Raw genomic sequence first — 21799 nt, forward strand, 5'->3', positions numbered from 1 at the left:
TTTAATACACAGCAGGGGGTAAAGAGTGGGAAGCTTGTGATCTCAAAATAGTTAAGGAGGCCTGTCAAACAGTGACCACGTATGCGTTAAAATCCTCTTATACTCAAGCTGTATATGTTATGATTTTTTTTGCGATTGACAGGAGACTTTAATGACTCCCCTGCTATAATACATGGTCAGGCATTAGGTTCAGGTTATATGACTAAAATTCCGAGTATTCTTGTCCAGTACAAGGATTTGGAAACCGGCATTTGGAAAGGTCCTGCAGAAGTAAAACCAACTGGTTGAGGTTATATGTGTGTAAATTACAGATTCCGGTTTGCAGTGGGTGCCAGCTCGATGGGTGAAACCCTGGAAAGAGTCAGCATCACCCCAGGAGACCCCCCTTGTCAGTGATTGAATGAATTGAAATTTGAGCTCAGGACATCCGTTTTATGGAGGTTTTCAGCCTTTCTTAAAGTGAAGGGAGCAACCTTATTTTACATTAAAGTAAAAAAAAAAAAGAAAAAAAACACAATAGAAAAAACCACCCCCCACCCCCCCTGAACCTCCAGGGAAGCGAGATCAGCGTGGGATACAGACGTATTGTGTGATTTTCTGGTGGTGGGAAGGTCTCTCTTATGCTCTTATCAGGGCTATTGGGCATACTGTGACGGTCCGTGGACTTGGGAGCCCATATACAACTCATTTGATACAGTTTCTCTGTGATACTCATGTACTAGAAGTTGGTAAATGTAAGTATGTCCAGGTTTCTATCAACCCTTGGAGACCTTTAAAGATATTGCTGGCCACTTCTTCCAACATAGGCTGGCCACCTGTGTCGGAATGAGTGTGCATTTTGGTCAGTATAAAAGCCCAAGCCTCATACGATGTGGGGGAGGCAGAGCCTCTGTGGGGACGCCCGCTAAGGATGAGCCTGCCACCTCGCACTGCAATGATGCTTCTCGGAGCCGCTTTTCTGTTAGTCTCCACAGGGTCCTTGTGCCACGTTCTGTACGTGGGACTGTAGTGGGAGTAATGATTGTCTGGATTTTGTGCTTCAAATATTGTAGTTGTGTGGCATGTGCTTGTGGGATCCCATACGTGTGTGTGTGTGTGTTGAGGGCAGACGGTGTTCTGTGTATTTTCTGTTGTTGGGTTCATGTAAAAGTTTTTAACCGGTAGCAGTTTAACATTTCGGGCAAAAAAGGGTTAATGCAAAAGTGCGGTTGCCGACAGGTATTTATGGTTGCTGCTGAAGCAGGCAGGCAGCTGTAGCTGCTGCCGAGCAGGCAGGCTTTTATAGCTGTGCAAAGCAGGGTGAGCGACTTTTGGGGAAAAAAAAAAAAAAAAACAAAAAAAAAAAAGCTGACCTCCGATTCAGCTCCCAGTGCTCCACCAGCAGAACGGCCAGGATGGACGCCAGAGCTGAGGAGTGAAGGAAAAAAACAAACCAAAAATACCCCAAACCAACAAAACAAAAAAACAAAAAAAACCCAACAAAACCCAACCTCTCAATCTATTGAGGTATTGAAGCAGTTTGTAGAGACACCACAGACAAAGCCTGAAGAGCACCTGCAACACAGTGGGTGCATGGTAGGAGCCTTGCTTAGTATGTTTAAGGTAACCTGGGGGTGGATCCAAGACTTGGAGGAATAGATAGATCGGTTGAAGTAAGAAAAGTTGCTAACTGAAAAAGCGAGAGGGGTAGTGCAACCACAAGCTTTATGAGCCGTCACCTAAGCAGCATCAGGGTGGCAGGAAAAAAAAACAACAAAAAAACCAAAACGAGGCAATGATGCAGCAAACTCCTCGACTGTTAACAATGCGCAGTTTAACCTGTCTGCTTCTCAAGAACTGATAACCTGGGGGAGGGGGTGTGTTTGTGTCCTCCTGCCTACAGGTCCATGGTGACTGCCTGCAAAGTTGGTCAAGCCTTGCCATGAGCTGGACAAGACAAATGGAAAAACCTGATGCCTCAGCTACAGGAGCTGACTGTGAATACCCCAAGCAGAATGAGATAGAGGAAGAGAAAAATGAATGATTGCAAAACATCACTTGGGGGCAACTGAAAAGTAACATCCTGAATATGTGTGCTTGTAAAGTAGCTATTATCAGAGGCTGTGATTTTGTGTATAAAACTTTACTAGCCAGTTGCTAATGAGGAACTACACCTTGTATTGTATAGATTTGTCACTTGTAAAAGAGTACGGAAATTTGCAGTAGCTGCTAGAAAATGCTAAGGCAAAAGCTGGAAAGATTCTAATACAATGGTAGTGTTATAAAGCCGGTGATGGAACAAATTAAGAGGGTGGGAGAATTCCACTGGTAAGAAATTTTTTTGGCTAGTCCCTCGCTGCCATCAGCATCTTCAACATGCTGCTGCAACCTGTAATAGTTACTCTGCTAATGTAAATTTGTGTGTGCCTTGCTGTAGTAGCGACTTGTTACTGGATGAAGCGGGTGAAACTGTGCATTGACAACAAGGTGCAAGGACTGGGGCTGACAAAATGCCTGCTACCACAGTCAAGGGCAAGACTGGTTTGGCCTCTGTGTTTGCCACCAAGAAGAACCTTTAGCTCTGCTGTTGGCTGCAACCCAGCAGGCGGGGAGCGGTGAAGACACATGCCATGCCAGACCTTGATGTGAGGGATGGCCTCCCCTGTTGTCAGAGAACCATACAGGAGAAAAAAGGGGCAGGCCCAGCAGCCTGTAGTTGGCATATGTTGGAGATACAATCTAGCCCAAATCCCCTGCTCAAGTAGGGTCACCCAAAACATATATAAAACAAAAAGGGGGAGATGTGGAGACAGTGTTCTCACAGGAGAATGGATAATTGGTCCATAAACTCTGAATAATCCTGAAAAATACAGCAAGGCCATGAGGTCCAAAGAAGCTTAAGCAAGCAAGATAAGAAGCAGCTGGAATTCACTGAGTTAAGGAGAACTGTGGACTGTTGGCAAGCTTTTGAGGTCAAGTTCTCACACCTGTGCTTAACCAATTATATGCTAGTCACTAAGGGTCTTCAAGACATGTCTCCAATCATAATATGCCAAATCACTGTAAGTGCATGTAAGAAATAGTATATAAGGAGTTAAGGCTTTGTAATAAATTTGGCAATCGCTTGATCGCATTGATCGTCTCTGCGTTGTCCATGACTCCCGCGTCACAGCTACATTTACAAGAAAAATGCATAATTGTAATACAATGGTAAATACAGATGCAGAAGCACATCTTGCCTTCAGTTTTGATCCCTTAACAAAAAAGCCCCACCTTTTATCTGACAAGGCCAATGCTTTAGCATTTGGGAAAAATTGTGGAAGTCAACCTACTACTTACTGTCATAGAAGATGTGATAAGACTAGTTTAATGACAGCAAATCAAACATTAAAAATATCTAAATATTATTTAATTTTAAAAAGTTTGTAAAATAATTTTGTTTTGAGATTGATTGTTCTTGTTATCTATTTACATAATATCTGTATTTTACTGGCGCATCAAAACTTTTACAATTATTTAGAAGCCTAAGCATATAGGTAAAAAAAAAAACCAAAACGAACCAAAGACTAGTGAAGAGAAATAAATATGAAAACAGGGAAAAAAATGTTTATTTTAAAAAGATGCAGAAAAACCTGACCACAAAAATAAGCACATTACAGTGTATTTGCCGTCTTTACAGATCTACCACATCCACTAAAACACAATCTTAAAGATGAATCTTACAGTCATATTTTACTTGATGCCTGTTCTGGTTTAACATACAATTCTCAACTATCAGCAGGCAATCTATACCTTAATTCACAGTGTCTGCACATAAGGTACTGGAAATACTATTTCTCCTTGTGCCTGCGGGATTAAATTTCATTGTAGACCAACAGAACCTTCTCCATAAGAAGTGGATCTTCCATATAAGTGGGTTTTGGGTGTTCCTTCCTCCTTCTTACTAGTCTGTGCTCTATGCAATACATTACTCAGTATCACTCTCTCTTTAGTAACATTTCCTTGGTATTTCACAATGATTAAATGTCACCTATAAGCACAACTGAAACATTTTAGACATTTTAAGTAGTTATTTTACTCATTTCTAAATACACATTATCTCTGTTCAGGAAGTTTATTACTGTGATTATTTTATTTCACCCACTGATGCTTTTTAAAACTAAATGACACCATCCCTTACTCCTCTGCACAAGGCTAGCAAGTTAATCAGTCCTGCAAAGAGTTACATGTAATACAAGCTGCATTACTTTAGAAACAGCATAGTTGTAGTTAAACCTGTTATGGATTAGATTTTTTGTGACAATTTGTCACAACAAACAATGTGTTTTAATACAAAAAAAAATATTTTTTAATAATCATCTTTCTCACAAAAAGTCCAACCACCAGCGATGGGAAGCAGCAATATGGAGTATATTTCTGTATTTTCTAATTGTATGTTCCCAAATATTAACGAAAAATATTAATTCTTTATGGAAAGGTTAATAAACTTTTAAATAAAACTGTAAATACAAGGTTTTATGTTATTTGTAAGTACACAATGTTCCAGAACAGAGAAGTATTTTAAATATTCTCACAATCCTGTTAAAAATTTGTTTGCAGATATTGCAGAAAACCAAAAAGCAATAAAAACCGATCAAGAGAATACTATTATAAATATATATAATATTTTTCTGGAAGGGTAATCAGTACTTTAAAAAAGTTGCTATAAATTTGAATGGGGGGGAGTGTAACTTTCAAAAGTAAACTACCTTAATTCCACCCGTTTATCCATAGTCAGTGTGGCACCACTTTAGCTGACATCCACCTTTAAGGTAGTATGTAAAATTGAAACTGTAATAACAATGCATACCGTATGTTACATATCAAAGTCTAAAAAAATCTAGCAAAAGAAAATAGACTGTTTATGGAGTTTCTCTCATATTACTTTTCTGTGTTTCATGAAAATATGTTCAATGGAATTATAAAATGTTAGTGTAACTATATCTACACAAACAACACAATATTGACAAGCTGTGTTTTAAATACTGCCCTTCAAGGGTTTGGAAACAGTACTTTCATATTGCACAGTTTTAATATTAATACAGTGTCCAACAACACATAATACTCAGAGGCATAAAAATCATGAGATGTTTAGTCTTCGGTGATGCTTGAATAAGAAATTAACCCAGTGCATCAGGGGGAAGTGTTAGAGGTCATTGACATAAATGAGATAAATGCCTCTCTCACACATTAATGTGCTGTGCTGCCTTATTGTCTCAGGTACACATTACATAAGAGTGCTAACAGATGTGAGAAGCCAGACCTTTTGAATTTTTTATTTTCCCCACCCTGGAAAGCATACCTATTGGTTATTTCCATTTAAGAGATACCTTTCCAGGATTTCATTTGCAGAACCTGTCCAGTGTCTCTGATGTGGTCTAGGAGAAATCACACACACTGAACACAGTCCCTCCCAGAGATGGACTGAAATGCCATTTTGGTCATATGTAAGGAGAAAGGGAAAAAAAAGGGGGGAAAAAAGGGGGGGGAAAAAGGGGGGGGGAAAGGGGGGGGGAAAGGGGGGGGGAAAGGGGGGGGGAAAGGGGGGGGGAAAGGGGGGGGGAAAGGGGGGGGGAAAGGGGGGGGGAAAGGGGGGGGGAAAGGGGGGGGGAAAGGGGGGGGGAAAGGGGGGGGGAAAGGGGGGGGGAAAGGGGGGGGGAAAGGGGGGGGGAAAGGGGGGGGGAAAGGGGGGGGGAAAGGGGGGGGGAAAGGGAACTAAGAAGGCGTGGGAGGGGGGAAGGAGAGAGCAAGAAAGCATGACGGTGCTTGTTAAGCCCTTCACAGATTTCTCTCTCGTGTGTGTGCACACACATTACTTCACACTTTGGCATAGTCTGCTGGAGGAGTTTTCAGGCCTGAGTTGTTCCTGAAGGCTGTGTTACTTCTAAAGAATAGAATTCCTATACCTATATAATCTAAAAACAGAAAACAAAAACAAAAAACCAAGACACAAACACCATCAGCTTTACATCATTTTCACACATGTAAGTGAACAGGACAAATTTAGCACCTCCGAAAAGATTAAAAAAAAATCATTATGGAGTTTTAATTTAGCAACAGGATGATCCAATTTGACTAGGGAAGAACTTTAATATAATAATACTACATAGGCAAAACACTGTCACTGGGACACAACTGGAAATAAGTCTCCAACATTCCCACAATAACGGCCTTAATGACTAATTTCAAGTACCGTTTTCATTTTAGGAGGGAAAAGGTATGTGTTGCTGGGTTTCTAATGAAAAATTTTTAAATAAGTCTCAAAATAGAAATCACAGTTAATCCGAGGAATTAGCAGAAACTATTGTAAGCTAATAATTCATGTGTTTTGCTTTTTCAAATACCAGTAAAGTGTACAGTCACTTCCTGTAATATTCAAGTTGTTGAAAAAATTTTGTACTTTTGTCTCAAAGGCTTTTGAATCATATAAAACCCCATGTTCTTCCAATTTTAAGTGCAAAAGAGATGTCCATAAATTTGTATGAATCCAAAACTAAATTAAAACATCATCCTAAATTGAGGTAGTACATTTAACCAAGTTTCTTTCCAAGGACTTCAGAAAGAAACTGAGGAATTTTAAGAGTAATGTCTCTATCAGCAAGCATTAAAACCTTTAGTGACTGATGCATCCTTTCCTCTCAATTTCAGCACTTCAGGAGCTTGGAAGATCTTCTTTAATGCTTCCTTTTTTTCCCCAAAAAATACTGTTTAGTCCATGCACTTTTAGGTCCTGTGGCATCGATTGCAACATCAATAATGGAATCTGGAGTCATCCACCTCAGAAATGCCAAGAAAAGGAAGTTCAAAACAGCAAAAAGAGCAAAAATATACCCAGTCACTGGGCCACAGTGAGACATAAGTCTGTTAAGTCGCTCATCCATTGGTAAAACCACTTCATCTGCAACCCTGTCATACACCTAAATGGAGAAAAGACAGAAAGCAAGAACTTAAATCAGTGTCGATTCTATCATGAAAAACAGGCAGTACTTTGTTTTCAGCATGCAAAATAAATTATCTATTCCTTACTACAAGATGGGACAAATACTAACCCCAAAAAGCTTTGCAGATTTTAAGTACTATTCAGAAACGTCATTTTTTTTTTTTAAGGAGTAAAAGGAAAATAAATGTTTTTTGACAGACCTCAAGAGTATTTCATTAAATAGGAAAGCTTTAATTTGTCTCTTGTAATATTCTATAGAGGGGGTTAGGTTTTTTTTTTTAATTAATTGAGTGGGTTCTAATCTTACATTCACACCAGACACAGGAAAAGAGTCTGAACATGCAATCACCACACTTTCAAAGATGGATGCTGATCTTCCAGATGTCTGTATTTGAACAATCAAGCAAACCATAGCAGGATACTGACTTTTATTTAAAGAAACACTAGTAATTCTTAATAAAATGCTTAAAATTCAATGAATGTAAAAGACAAATACATGTTACTAGTGACTTAATATGCATATTAACTACAAGCACTAAAATTAAAAAATACAGCCCCATGTTTCATAAATACCCACTACACACATCTCAAAAAAGTTTCTTCCTTGAGAACTCTGCCTACTTCATCATATGAGTAACTCAATAAGCTAACAAACAACTCTCTTTTGTACAACTTAAGTTCCATGCATACTTTTCGTAATTACACTTACATTTTGCCCACATCACTTCAAGGATACTTAGAGAGACATCTGAGTGCACTACAATGTAATTAAGAGGCATGTGATTCAGCTACAGTCTCGCCTAAAACATAGGGGCTGAAGTCAAAGCAACAGATCTCCACAGGCAGCTAAAAAATTAATGCGCTCAACATTCTTCACTTATAGCAGACTTTCTACACTCAAGTGTGTAATTCTGAAATATGATTCCCAGGAGTGTGACAATTTATTTTCATTGCATCCATAGCTTATGAAAATTCAGCTAGGTTCAGCCTACTGGCACTAAACTACTTTGTATAATTCTAAACCACTTGTTAACACGTGGCAGACAAAACTTTGCCATGAACTTTTCCTTTTCAGACATCTTTCACAGCATGTTTTCCAGTTATGCAAAAAAAGAAGACTGGGAAAAAACAACCAACCAACAAAAACCAAAACTAAAGCATGAGTAGAAATGTAACTAAAGATTTAGGCTGTTCCTCAGAATATTAATCAGTAGTTATGACACAGAAAAAAATACAAATAGGAAAAAAACAGCACATGTCTAGGGATGTAAATACGGGGAAAAAGTATTTTCTGAACCTGTTTAAAACCATGTGTGTTTGACAGAGAAAACACTGAAAAAAATCACACTGAAAGGTTATATAGAGAATGTACATAGTAATGTTTCAAAGCAGCAGCTGTTTAAAAACTGTACTTAAGAGAATTTAATAGAAGTGGTTATACATACTTTCTCAGTTCTCTCTGCTATATTCCTCCATGTATAAAACGTCTTTACTTTATTATGAACAGTTTCTGGAGACGGTAGTGTTCCTGCTCTAAGCTGGGCAATAGCTTTTTCTAATCCATCACATAGAGATTTCACAGAGGGTTCACATAGAATAATGAGATCTTCTGGAAGCACCTCAGGAATCCCACCAACTCTTGTACTCACGACCTTTGAAAGAAACAACAGAAATAGCACATATGCAGCCTAACAATAAAACAGTAAAATTGAGCGATGACACTATTAAACTATTTAGATGCAGCACTTAAGAACCTGAAAAAAAATTATCCAATGAGTGGTTGCCATGAAGGCAAAGACCAATACCATTCTTTAAAATTTTACCTGTATGCAATCTACAGAAGGTTTAGGCCTCAGAAAGACCCAGCATAGTATATTACCTTTAACAATGTTCAGAATGATTCTTTGGCAGCATGATAAAACAGAAGACTCTAATGAGTGGTTTATGAGACATCTTACCTAAACGTATTTGTCACGGTATACAACTAAATCAACTAAATCTGTGTAGCCAGATATTAGACTTTCTCTCCGTAGCCCCTCATGAAAACTTACCTCTATTTGGAGAGGACAGTTTTAACACATCTGCCTTTGGTTTATGCTTTCTAGGCTACTGAACATTTACAAGAATTACTTTTAAAATTCAGTAATTTTAATCTGAAATACTGGTTTTAAATCGCATCTCTAATACTAAGATGAATACTAAGAAATATTAAGACTCCTATTATGTAATCATCTCTAAACAGCAGGCAACAATAAGAAAATTGCAGAACTTTCTCAGCTCTAGTGAGTAAAACAGATGACAGGGAAATAACTACCACAACTAGGCAGTAACTAGTGTCAAAGGATACTGAAGTAAAAAAAAGGTCCCTCGCATTTCCTATACTTTGTGTATATTAGGTATTCTTCTCAGCCTGACTTTTTAAAAAAATGTTTCTTCGTATTTTGTGAGAATCTAAGCTTTTGATGGCTGTTGATTTAACTTTTTTGAGTTGACAATCTGGGTTGTCAATTGGCCAGAAAGGGATTTCACAGTTTTCTTTCTCTCCAACTCTTATCTTGAAACCCTACATGGTAAAGGCAGATACAACCGCAGTTAATGTAAGAAAAAAACTGTCAGTTCTTGGTGCAGGAAGAAAACAGTTCTAGTACAATGGTTTAGTGTGGCTATTAATATGCCTGACTGACCATGCTCATAAGCCATTTTTCCACACCTCCTCTTAAAATAAGGTCAAAGTAAAACTTCATGAACATCAACTACCCCAAAACTCTATAAAGGAGTACATACAAAATAGCATAATGGAGAGGCAGTCTGGTTAGTTCAGAAAACTGAGAGTCAGCAGATCTACATGTTATTGCCAATTCTGCACGTTTCTTCTGGGAGCTTAAGCAGTTTCAGTTAACCCTTCTGTCTCAGCTTCCAGGTAATCTGTAAACAGGGATTATATTTGCTCACCTTTGTAAAGACAGAGCCTCAGACGAAATCAAGTGTTAACAAGCATGTATTATTTAATCATGAACTTTGTTTAAAATGGATACATGCATTCTAGATAGTTGAGATTTTTATTTTTACCTGTAAACCACAGCTTGCTGCTTCCACAATTGCCATACAAAAGGCCTCTGTGAGGGAAGTGTTGAGAAAAATGTGTCCCTGGACTAGGACATTTCTAACATCCTGGTGTTCCAAGGCTCCTAGGAGACGCACCCTGCATATAAAGGGGTACAGTGTTACACATATTCTGAAAAATATTCCAATGGTTTACACTTATGTAGTGGAAGAAGGAATACAGACACCTTCGTTCTGTTTTCTCTAAATTTTTCCACCAATAGGGAAATAAAAGATTCTACTTCTTATTTTCGCACAAAAAGAAACTTCTGAAAACAAAGCTGGGAGGAGAAGCTGCTCTGTTTGTTTTAATGGTAATCGCTTTCAAAACATTGCTACTAAGCTTTCTAGTTCTGTAAGAGAACACAGATTAATCCAGTTAATATTTGTAACCCTTTCTTTGTTTAGATGTATTATCTGTAATTTCAATGCAAGGTTTGATTAATCTCAGACTTGTATTTAGCATACAACGATCAGGATCTATTATTTTGGAAACTGTGAAACAGAAAAAGGTGGAATAAGAAAGATACTAACAAATAATTTTATCAGAGTAATCACTAACTGAAGTACAGAAGGAGTGACAAAAGACAGAGAAAAGGAAATGGAAAATTAAGAACCTTGTCTTTGCCACAAACACTGTCTTCAAACAGTAACTAAACCCCAAAGAAATATACAAATGCACATGTATTACAGAAACATTTTGATAACACAGTAGCACCAGGGAACATGTTTGCAGTACCCCAAGAACACATATTAGATAAGCATTACCTGAAGAGTTTCATATTGAAATAATAAAATAAATTACTAACAGTCACCCTCATAAGCAGCAGTGACACAAACTAGCTGTCTAACATGTTAGTCCATACAGTCATTTGTGATCCAAACAGCACTATTTTAGAGAGGAATATGATAAATTTATGTCTAAGTCAGCTTTTATCTGACTCAAGTGAAGGTTCATACAAGGCCTATTGTTATCAGTTAACTTGCATGATCACAGTCCAACTTTAAGCCTTCAGTTAGCATCTGGTCTAGCTGCCTTGCCTTCAATAGTTCTCATCTTCTTCAGCCTCAGGTTTTATTTTCTTTTTAGGGGAAGGAGGTAGGCAGAAAGGGTGTTGCTGTTGCTTTCCCCACACCTAAAGTACACTGAAGAGTCATAGACATGCAAGTAACAAACCTGTCATGCAGCTGGTATCTTTCCCGGACTTCTTCCAGTATGATTCGCTTTGGTCCTTCTCCTCCAACTAAGAACTGTAACTCTGGATATTTCTGACAGAGCTCAGGAATTATACCACTAAGCAAATCTATACCTAAGAGTAGAAAATTTAGGGCAATCCATTAATGCGTTTGGTTTTAGAACCTATCATGATGTAACCTGCTGCTATATATTCAAAAGAAGAAAAAAGATAAGTCTCTTGAAGACAAATACACTGCTGAACACAAAATGCTGAAAAGAAGACAACTTGTGATCTCTTACACAAATCACGTGAAGTTGCTGTTGCTTAATTAAAAAACAGTTAAAACATTTCTAACAGAATATATAGATTAGGGCCTAGATCACACACCTCACCCCCTCACCCCACACCCATGTAAGCCAAACTTTCAATTTTACACATTTCAGTTTTGAATACCTCCAATATTACAAAAGAAATATACCTCAGAACACAACATGCACAAACTGAAACATACATTTCCTTTTCTTGAATGGAGAGACACAAAAGCACAGAACTGCCATCTCCCAACTCCCATTTAAAATCCAATCTATACCACAGACATAGCTTAAGTGGTACCTAACCAAGACCTTTCTTGACATACCTTAAAGAAAAATACAACCAAAATAAACTTACATTTTTTTTCTCATTACCTTTTCTGTATACAAGTCTGCTGACAACCACAATTGTTATTGTAGCATCATCCCTCCTTGACGGGTCTGGAGTGAAGTCGGTGGGATCGACAGCGTTGGGGATGACAGAAACTATCCGAGGGTCCAGAGCTGCTCGCAGCACCGTATTTTCCTTACTCGTGTAGGAGACACAGATGATGTGGTTGGTATCGCACAGGGACACCGTCAGAAGTTTGTTGGTAAGCACCGAGCTGACATCCGCAAACCCAAAGAGAGAATGGTCTGTGAACACCGTTCGCAGCCCCATGGTCTTGGCATGGAAGAGGGCATCATGGGCCATGGCAGAGAAGGAGCTGTGGGCATGGACAATGGTGACCCTCTCCCTCACAAATATGTACCTGAGCAAGGGCAGGCTGTGGAAGAGCGTTGTAGCGGTGGACTGGTTGTACATGACCTTGAGGGGCAAGTAATAGACTTTCAGCCCGTTGGTGAGATAGCGGACTCCCTTCCGCTGGCCATAGGCGTGGGTGACCACCAGGACCTTGTGGCCCCGCTCGATGAGGCACTGCGACAGCTGGTATACATGGCTCTCCACGCCCCCCATGTTGGGGTAGAAGAAGTCCGACACCATACAGACGCTGTGCGCACGCCCCTCCGGGACCCCGGCCGACATCCCGGGCCCGCTCCTGCCGGGGGAAACCACAAGTCGACATCACTCGCCGCCGGCGGCACAAAAAGACCACCGGCCCCCTCGCTGCCGACGTCCCCTCCATCGCCGCCAGGCCCGGCCATCCCTCCCGCGCCGGACAACACGCACCTGAGGGGAAGCCGCCGCGGGCCCTTTAAGACGGCGATCGCGCCAGCAACCGGCGGCCGTCTCGGGAGGGGGGGGGGGGGGGGGGAGGAAGGGGGGCGGAATGAGTGGGGAGGGAGGAAGGGGGAGGGGGCGTGTGCGTGCACGTACCTGCCGCCCGCCAGCGCTCCCTGGGTACTCCCCGCCGCCCTCCCATTTCCGGAAACGGCTGCCCGGTCACCACGGCAACCGCACCCCAGTGCTCCCGCCTCCAGCCCCGCTCAGCGACGCAGCCAATCGCCGTCCTGCGCTGCATCACGCGGGAAAAGGAGATCGCCAATCGGAGCCGTCGCGAGCAGAAAGGCCCTAACGGAAGTGGGGTGGGCCCCACTCGCCGGTACAGGGGAGGGGAGGGGAGGGGAGGGGAGGGGAGGGGAGGGGAGGGGAGGGGAGGGGAGGGGAGGGGAGGGGAGGGGAGGGGAGGGGAGGGGAGGGGAGGGGAGGGGAGGGGAGGGGAGGGGGCAGCGGGCGGTGCTTGAGGTCTGTTGTTGGTGCTCCGGCCTGGCACTGGAGGGCGGGGCGTCCTTTCACCTACTAGAGCGTTGTCGTTAATGTGGGGGGAAGCCAGCCTCGGCAGGTTGCTTCAGATAAAATGCCCCTAAATAATCTTGTGCGCACAAAAACGTAGTCCGAAGTGGTTTATCAAGTGAGCTGTGTCCTCTAAAACTCCAAAGGCTTTGCCCTGCCCTGCAGAGAAGCTGTTCTGGTGGAGCGTTTGACTCAGCCACAACAGAAACTCCTGAAATACTGTCTCTTGCCACAGGTGCTGGAAGCTTGCTCTCTCTAAATGAAAATAAGATACAAATACCACCATTTTTACAGACAGGCCAGGCATGTCAGCTTTGAGAAACACATTTGGGTTGTATGAGTTGTGCTCTGGCACCCTGGGTGGGCATCACTTGGGTTTGTATTTCTGGTCTTCTCAAAAGAGTTTTGCAATCAGCTGTTCGCAGCTCCAACACTGGCCTGATTGCAGCTGACTGCCAAGAAAGATGTTACCTCAGTGGGCTGGGGTTGTTCATCCCTTTTCTACATGTGCCCAAAATTCTGCTTGGCAGCTACTTCTCGTTGCCAAGATTTCTGGTACGAATTTTGTCAGATTTGATTCATCACTCCTCCTGTGCAAATATGTGTCATGGATGGCAGTATAAGCTGACCTAAGCTGGACTGCTGGCTAGATTCCTGGTTAGGACAAGATGCAGTTTGGAGACACCAATCCCAAGAAGGACCAAGATGGAAATCAGGCTCTTCATTCTGGGGACTGAAAAGACATGAAAGATAGTGTGCAGAAGAACAAAAACATTGCTTGTTGACTGAATTTATCTCGTGTTCAGAAAGGCAAGACCAGTATTGGCAAACTTGATTTCATCATGAGGCACTCCTCTGGGGTGGCAGGAACCTGAATTTCAGGATAAGAAGCTGCTGATGAGGTCAGAAGTGGGGAGGCTTCTCACCTGCAGTAGCAGGTATCCTGCTGTGAAAGAAGAGATGGGGAGCCAGGAGGCCATCGGGATCTTCATTCTCAGAAGAAACTGCAGCCTGTCAGAAACAAAATACTTTGTAATACTTTTTGGAAGATTTTCTTTCTTTCTTTATTTTTTTTTTATATGCTAGATCCTTTGTGTGCTGTCTAGAGACGTTGTAATTCTTGGTATGCAAGCTTAAAAAATACAAAGAGAAATTGTAACTAGTATTCAACACAGCAGCCCCTCTCTTTGGCAAAAGAAGTGGTATTTGACACATTTCATAAGCCAATGCTGACCAACCACTGTGCAAATCCAGAATACTGGCACCAACCTGCAAAACCTTCCATAGGACAGATCTGTTTAATCTCAGAAATCTCTCTATATGCCACAGCAGTTGTGATTTGTTTTTATCCCTGTATATTTATCTGAGCTTTGGAGAGGGCTTGGTGCTTTCCCAGCAGCTGGCCATGGGCTCTGAACATCTTTCTGAAGGAGGTCAGGAAAAGCATGTTCGCCAAGCCTTCCTGCCGTTGGCCCAATGTATTAGCTCTGGTCATCTGACATCTGTGTTCTTCATTAAACATGTCTAGTTGTGCTTAATGTCGTGTCTGTCAGTGGTCCAAATCAGTCCCCCTATATCAGCAGCTGTCGTGTCCAAATGACCTCAAAAAAATTGTCTACCAAGAAGGCTAGGAAAAAACAAAACCTTAATGGAAAGGAGAGAAATCTGCCACTGTGAAGCTGGCAAAGGTACTGCTAAATTTTCTGTCCATGGCTGGTTCATGAGGGTGGGGTATGGCACACTTTCTGCTGGCTGTGTTGTTGTGTTGCGTATCCACAGAACTGTAACTGATCATGGGCTGACCCCGAGTCTGTCCTGCCCTGATCTCAGGTGAAGCTGTTGTGAAGGGACCAACAGCTGAAGAGGAAATAAAATTTTCTGCCTTTCTAAAATAAACTCATTGCATTCACTCCTTCACTTAAATCACATACAAGGTCAGAGGGAGACTGTGGGATATGTAAAGCAGAGAGTAAAGATGTTAAACCAGTGAGTAAAGATGTTAAACTAGTCCTCCAGGGCTCCCTAAAGCACCCTAATAAATCTAGTTAATGAAGAGAGAAGATGAAGGACACTGAAAAAGACTCCTGTGGCTTTGTTCTGGTAGCAGATACTGTTTTGCCTCAAGGAGACCACTTTGGTGTTCTTGAAAATGCAGGAAAACTCTCTGCTGATATACTCTGCTCTGTAATCTTCCTCTCAGCTTCCTCTTAGGCTGAATTTGCTACTCTGTCCCCAGGCTGGCAGATGATCACTGGAGACCTCTAAAATTTCCATAATTTCCTGCATTTCTTCCCAGCACCCACTCAACAGAACCAAGTATTCTGCAAAAGCCGCAGCTGTTACAATTTTCGTGCAATGCTGGATCTTGTTTCCCTCCTCCTCTAACTTACACAGTAAGGGGTCCATAGGTAAGTTAAACAATACTGGAGACATTGGATTTACACCAGTCCAGATCCCCATAGGGTCCAACTATTCATTCTTCAGGGCAGTGTAGGTATTAACATTGTTCAAAATCAGGGCAACAATATGATTGCTTAAGAGCTGTGATGATGTGAAAATGACTCACCCTGTTGAAGGCTTTAGCTACATCAACAAAAACAACTCCCAGGGTTGATGTTCCCTTTTTGCATTTCCGATTAATAGCGGTAATAATTTTAGGTTTTCTAAACAGCCTGCTGATCTTATAAATCCCCTGTGTCATGGATTAATGGGACATGCCTTGGTCAGCCTTTCTGTTAAAATTCTAGAGAATAACCTTAAAATAGTTGATCCAATCACAATAGGTCACCAATTATTGGTGTCATTCTGGCATCCTGGTAGGGTCAGCTTAGATATTAACATAGTCTGACATTCCTTTGCCTTGTCTGGGATGGTACCAGCTAGCAGCTAGAGATTGAAGAGTTCTATTAATTTGATATAATGAAGATCTAAATGAAGTCCCTCCAACTAAGCCTGTATGGACGTGAAGCCATGTTCATACTCATCTCTCTGATGTTCTTAGAGATCTCTTTGGTTGTAATCATGGCATCAAATACCAAGTTGTCCGCTAGACCAATGGTTCAGAAAGCATCCAGGCCTTAGAATGTTCTCATCACCTCCTATCTTGACTTGAACACCTGGTGCACCTTTCTGCCACTGCCTCCATTTAAGATGTTGTTTTGCTTTCAAATCTCAGTGTGATGTCCACCACAAAGGACATGTATCCTCTGAAATCAGGCAGCGTAGGTGCCAAAGAGCAGGAAAGCTTGGGAGCAGTTGGGGGTATATACCAGGAATGGCTTCTAGTCCCCTGTGCTTGCACACAGATTGTGTCTCTGTCCTTACCAGTACAGGGCAGCTGCTTGGAGTGTATTGACAATGCTGTGGATTAATGTCTTTTACACCACCTAGACGTAAGCTGTTTACCACTTCCATGCCGGGACCATTTCAGCACCTGAGTGCCTGATCTCAGTGTCCTTCCTCGTCCCTAACAACAAAGCCTGAATGCTGGCTGTCTTCTGCCTTGTCAGCTGAGTTCGTGATCCAGCTTAAGGGCTCCCTGAACAGGGCAGAAGAAATTACTGGGCACACAATGCAAAGCAATGGCTGTGCTCTCCCTGATGTTTGAAATCTGTCAGAAGAGCCTTTGTACTGGCAGACCTAAGGGGTATCTGTCCTGTGGCCAGTACACAACCAGCATCAATTCTAACCAGTCATCTGACTAATTTGACAGAAGTTCAATTCTGCCTGTGTCTGTTCTGGATCAAGTGAGATGCAGTAACACACAGATCTGGTATCAGCTGTTACGAAGCCACAGCCTGTTGACCAAACTAGACTTGAGTTTATTTTTTTTTCCCCAGGTTTGCTAGATTTTACTGTCCATTTAGTTGCAGATTTAAATTTCTGTTTCTGCAGCTTTGAGGCCACATCAAAGTGCTTTAGCATTCATGCATCTCAGCAGCCTTAGAAGAGAAGGCCTGTCTTAGAGGTCTCCTGTTTGTAATTTTAAGACTGTACTTGACCAACTCTTCTAAAAAATCCTGGAAATTTATGTTGTAGAGTCAATCCAAACTGAAGTGACAGAACATTCAGAGGGGTTTTGGTATGAAAATGCTGACAAAACAGGTTTAACTGAAAGTTAAAACAGGTCTTGGTGGAGGAAGAAAAAGGTGCAGTGACAACAGCAGATGGAGCTATTGGAAACTTAAAATGTGTTTGTCCTGGTGGAGAGGCAAAAAACTCTCAGTGAAAAGCTGAGGAACCTGCGTCTGATATGTATTATTTCCTGCTACTAATGCTCTTACCATATGCATGCTCCTGACCGTTTTCAGCACTGTTCTCTGTGCTCATGATACCCGTTAATGTAGTACCTGCCTGCTCTCTATAGTTTGAATTAAAGTTTCTTATAGAAACTAAACATGAACTATCCAGTATTTTGATAGCATCTATCCAGATTTAAACTGTAAAGCAAGAATAATTAATTGTAACTATACTTTTAAATCCATTAAATTAAACAAGTGTTTCTTTAAGTTAATAGTGTTATTATAGCCTTAAATATCTAAAGATAAAATGAAGGTAAAGTCCACAGAGGAAGCAGTAATTTCTATTTGGCTGTTAGAGTTGGAAAGATTTAGTGAGGCTTCCAGGCATGCAAAACCCTTCTTTGAGGTTTGAAACAGAAGCCACAGATTTCAACTTTGTGCAGCCTGGAAATAAGTGCGCTGAGTTTAATTTAATTAATATGGAGCAGAGCAAGGTTATCAGGTGATTGGCCTCGAGGGGACAGGTAGAGAGGCCTAGGCACCATTAGCTATGAAAACTTCAGAAGTTAGCTGTGGGTAGTCTCAAAAGGGGATGTCCAGGGAAATGACAGATCAGAGAGACCAGATGACTAGAAGGGATTTTCACGACATGCCTTTGGAACTGAGCTGCAGGCAAATATTGCAGTTTATTATGGAGGCAGTACTGATAAGAAGTGTTGCATAGTTCTGAATATGCTGACCTTTTCTTTGATTTTCATCACTTACATTGTTTTTTTAATTCTGAAGAGTGAAGCTAAATAACCACTGTGCAACCATATTTGAGTATTCAAACACAATTTTGAACAGTTAGCCTGTTCTTAGGGAGCAAGAAATGCTTTCCTAAGAAAGAAAGAAAAAAGAGCAAAAGAGGCACATGAATGTGCTTAAGGCAGTGGGATCTGGGTTTTGGATAAATGTTTTGCCAGTGAGTCACTTGACAGAAACTGATGGGTTAGTCTTGGTATCTTGCATCACAGTTTCAGCTGGACCTGTGATAAGCCACACATTAGAGGTACAGTGTTCACTGATTAAAAATATCACTAGCAAAACAAGTCGGGCAGAAGAGTAGGGGGAATGCTTCCTACTCTGTTACTTTCTTTTCTTAATGATTAGTTTGTAATCACACTTAATTACTGGATATTTTTCATGCAACCACTGTTACATTTTAGAATATTTACTATGAACTAATGTAGACTACATTCAAATGATTGATTATTCATCCATAAACATTTTAAAGGTAGCTTTTGATGTTTAAGAAATTAAGAAGTTCATACTAAGTCATGGATCATCAATGCTCTCAACCTGGGAGGACCTTTCACATTGAGTAGTATTGTAAAGTATGATAAAAATGGAAGCAAAGAAGGGTGTTAATGGCATAGAAGTCAAAATACAGACCAAGCCCTGACAGCATCCTTTTATGTATTCATTTTACCTTATTGGCTAAAGGAGCAATTTCCTTTTAGCTTAATTTAAAACAGACTTTCTCCCCACACCTGCCCCCCCCCCCCCCGAGTGGAAATTCTTCATTGAAGTTTTTGAGTAATTGCTGATGTAGGAGTCTGACAGGAATAAAATGAATGGCAGTACACCATTTGTAACTTCTGACTTGTTTGGTTTTTAATATAGACTGTAATAAATGAGAACATAGATTCATTTCTCCTGGTAACCACTTGTAGTTCCAGAGAGACTAATTCACTCCCTAAATCCAGAATTGGAAGGTGAAAACCTCTTTGATATTTTAAAGTTGAAACACATCAGATATTTAGAAAATACAAGGGAAATGGGCATTTGAAGGATCTTCCACAAATTTTGGGTTGGGTTTTCAAGGTTTCCCATTTTTTTTATACTACATAGAGCAAAATAGTAAAATAACTTCATTTAATTAGCGTAACTCCTGACTTACAATGGTTACAAGAAAAACAAACAAACAAAACCCCCCTAAAAATGTAGATGCATTTTTTTTTTTTCCCCTGGCTGGAAGACAGGAAGGGACCTTAAAAGTCAGCTGGAGTTGATGTGCAAAGGTTACATACAGATATATATGTTTGCAGTGTATATCAGTATGACAGGATTTATGGGGTCTGTCAAGCTTCCTATGAATAATGCTTGCTATGAGCAATGTCACAGTAAATGACATATGATGTTTTTTGAAATAAATAATAGCCGTACTTTCAGGATTTGCTTGAATTTCTTCATTGTCACTGGCATTTTGTAGGATCACACATCCCTCTCTCCTTCTGGAAGTCAAGTGTAATTTTTTGCAAATGTATAAAAATTTCGTCTTTCAAATGCAGTGTGCATATTTTGCTGTTTTTCTCATTCAGTCTTTTCTTTTGCCCCCTGCCTGAAAAAGCACATGCTAGTGAAAACTAGCTGGTAAAAACTTAATTTTTTAAAACTTCATGTGTATTCATTTAGAATTAACAATTACTGTGTAAGTATTCTCATTGCTATTATAAGCAAGACTATGTAGAGGCCATAATCCAAATATCACATTAAAAACCTCCCTCATATATAAAAATTTTAAAACCACCATAGCAGGAATTTTTAGCATTATTATTCTGGCTATGAAATCTGTAAATCATGTCCATATGCTTAAAAAGCAAGTCATGCTGAACATGGTAATAAAAGCCATTTCAAACTTCAAAGAGACCATTTCTCTGCTCAATAACCTTCCCTCTGAGAAGGTCATTTAGTCATAGGTTAAGAGCTAATGATATCAGTCAAAAAACAGATCCACTATGAATTTTATACACCTCATTTAAATCTTCTGAATTGTTATAGTAAATATTATTAAATTCTGATGTGTCAATGTGAAAGATAACATAAAGCATTTATATTTTAAAGTTTGTTGAATATTTTTAAATTGATAGAAAAATCTAGAATTTCTCAAATAAAATAACATTATGGGTTTTTTTAAATCCTCATCTAATTCTAATTTTCTGCTCATGTTTCCATTTCCTCTCAGAGTCTCCTGTTAGCCCTCATTTTCCATGTAAGGGATTTATGTCTATGCCACAGTGTTAATGATATCTCGATCTTCTTGGGGCTGTGACAGTGAAGACCACCAGGCAGCACTGGCATTCACAGTGCTGTGCTTAAACTCTTGATCTTTTCCACGTAGTATTTCAGTGAAATGTTACAAATATGCAGTATACACTCTAGCTTTGGTCATCTTCTAATCTTATAGGAGAGTAGGATGAAAAAGAGAAGCATGCTGCAATGCACAGGCTGCCACAGGGCCTAAGGAGCAGAAGATCTGCTAGGATGGGGATTCATTGTAAAAGAAAGAAGCTGTAAGATGCCTGTCCTGCAAGCACAGGAGTGCACAAATACAGCTCAAAATGTAGGTGGGTCAAGTTTTCCCTTCCAAATGTTTCCCTATCCTTTCTTCAAGAGAAGGCAACAGAACAGGAGGGGAAGAATGGCCAGTGCTCATACTAAAGAAATTAGTTTACATGGCTAGTGAAAAATATTTTTATGTTCCTATGCAGATTAAGTAGGAATCTGGTCAATTCAGAGCATTAAGGTGTCTCTGCATTCCTGCCCAGGGCAGTGCTGTGCCTTAGGTGAAGTTAGAAGGGGTGCATCCATCATGCTGAGTTTCAGGGGAAGGCTACAGGACTGCAGAACTGTCCTGGTGTGTGTGGAATCCTTGAGTATGGGATGCCAGCATGAGCAAGAGTTTCCCCTTCCCATACCAGCCTTGGCACAATGTGGGTGATCACCTCCACGTCATTTTGTGACCTCGTGGACTGGGTGACAGATTAATAGGTTAACAGAGAGAGAATTAGTTGTGTGAGGTCCTGTGCTACACCGGAAGGGAAAGAGCTGAGGGTGAAGTTGTGTGTGCGTTGTGTGTGCATATTCACACGTGTGCATGCACACATGCGCCCCAAGACTTACCCTGCAGAGGTCTGAGTGTGCATTTCAGCTTTGTGTACTGGAGTCGACAATCCTATTTAAAGCATGAGAAAGTACATTCATAAGGTTTCTGGAAATCAGGGCTAACAGTCTCTAAGGAGCAATGAAGTTATAAACTAGATAAATATTTAAGTGTGCTGGCTGCTTAGGTCACTCTTGTTAGTGAATGCCACCACAAGCACTTTCCTTTTCTACCTTTGCAGTAAGCCTAAGACCTGTTCTGAATCCACAAGCTGTCTGGCACACTGCTGCTGCAAAATGGAAATCCCTCACTGGTAAAAGACACTGTAGGGGATTAAATGTAGAAATAA

At 40.7% G+C, this 21799-nt stretch overlaps 1 protein-coding gene across 1 annotated transcript; it reads right to left on the bottom strand.

Moving 5' to 3' along the window:
* Nucleotides 1-5737: 5737 nt before the first annotated feature.
* Nucleotides 5738-12653, bottom strand: PIGA (phosphatidylinositol glycan anchor biosynthesis class A). Its single transcript, XM_061453141.1, has 5 exons — nucleotides 11925-12653; nucleotides 11238-11370; nucleotides 10028-10160; nucleotides 8404-8610; nucleotides 5738-6935 (listed from the first exon to the last, which is right to left on the bottom strand). Exons 1-5 carry the CDS (start codon nucleotides 12574-12576, stop codon nucleotides 6693-6695), a joined length of 1368 nt encoding a protein of 455 aa, XP_061309125.1. The 5' UTR covers nucleotides 12577-12653; the 3' UTR covers nucleotides 5738-6692.
* Nucleotides 12654-21799: the final 9146 nt, after the last annotated feature.

The sequence above is a fragment of the Pezoporus flaviventris genome, unplaced genomic scaffold (genome assembly GCF_033815535.1).
Source record: "Pezoporus flaviventris isolate CSIRO_AGI_PZ_B2104156 unplaced genomic scaffold, CSIRO_AGI_Pfla_v1 ptg000015l, whole genome shotgun sequence".
Classification (NCBI taxonomy): Eukaryota; Metazoa; Chordata; class Aves; order Psittaciformes; family Psittacidae; genus Pezoporus; species Pezoporus flaviventris.

What these genes read in the sequence shown, in the direction of transcription:
- PIGA (XM_061453141.1), bottom strand. Translation starts at nt 12,576, where the DNA reads ATGTCGGCCGGGGTCCCGGAGGGGCGTGCGCACAGCGTCTGTATGGTG. An exon ending in CAGACTTGTATACAGAAAAG is followed by an intron (nt 11,371 to 11,924) that starts GTAATGAGAAAA and finishes TTCTACTCTTAG; the next exon opens with GTATAGATTTGCTTAGTGGT. An exon ending in TAGCAGAGAGAACTGAGAAA is followed by an intron (nt 6,936 to 8,403) that starts GTATGTATAACC and finishes TTCTCCATTTAG; the next exon opens with GTGTATGACAGGGTTGCAGA.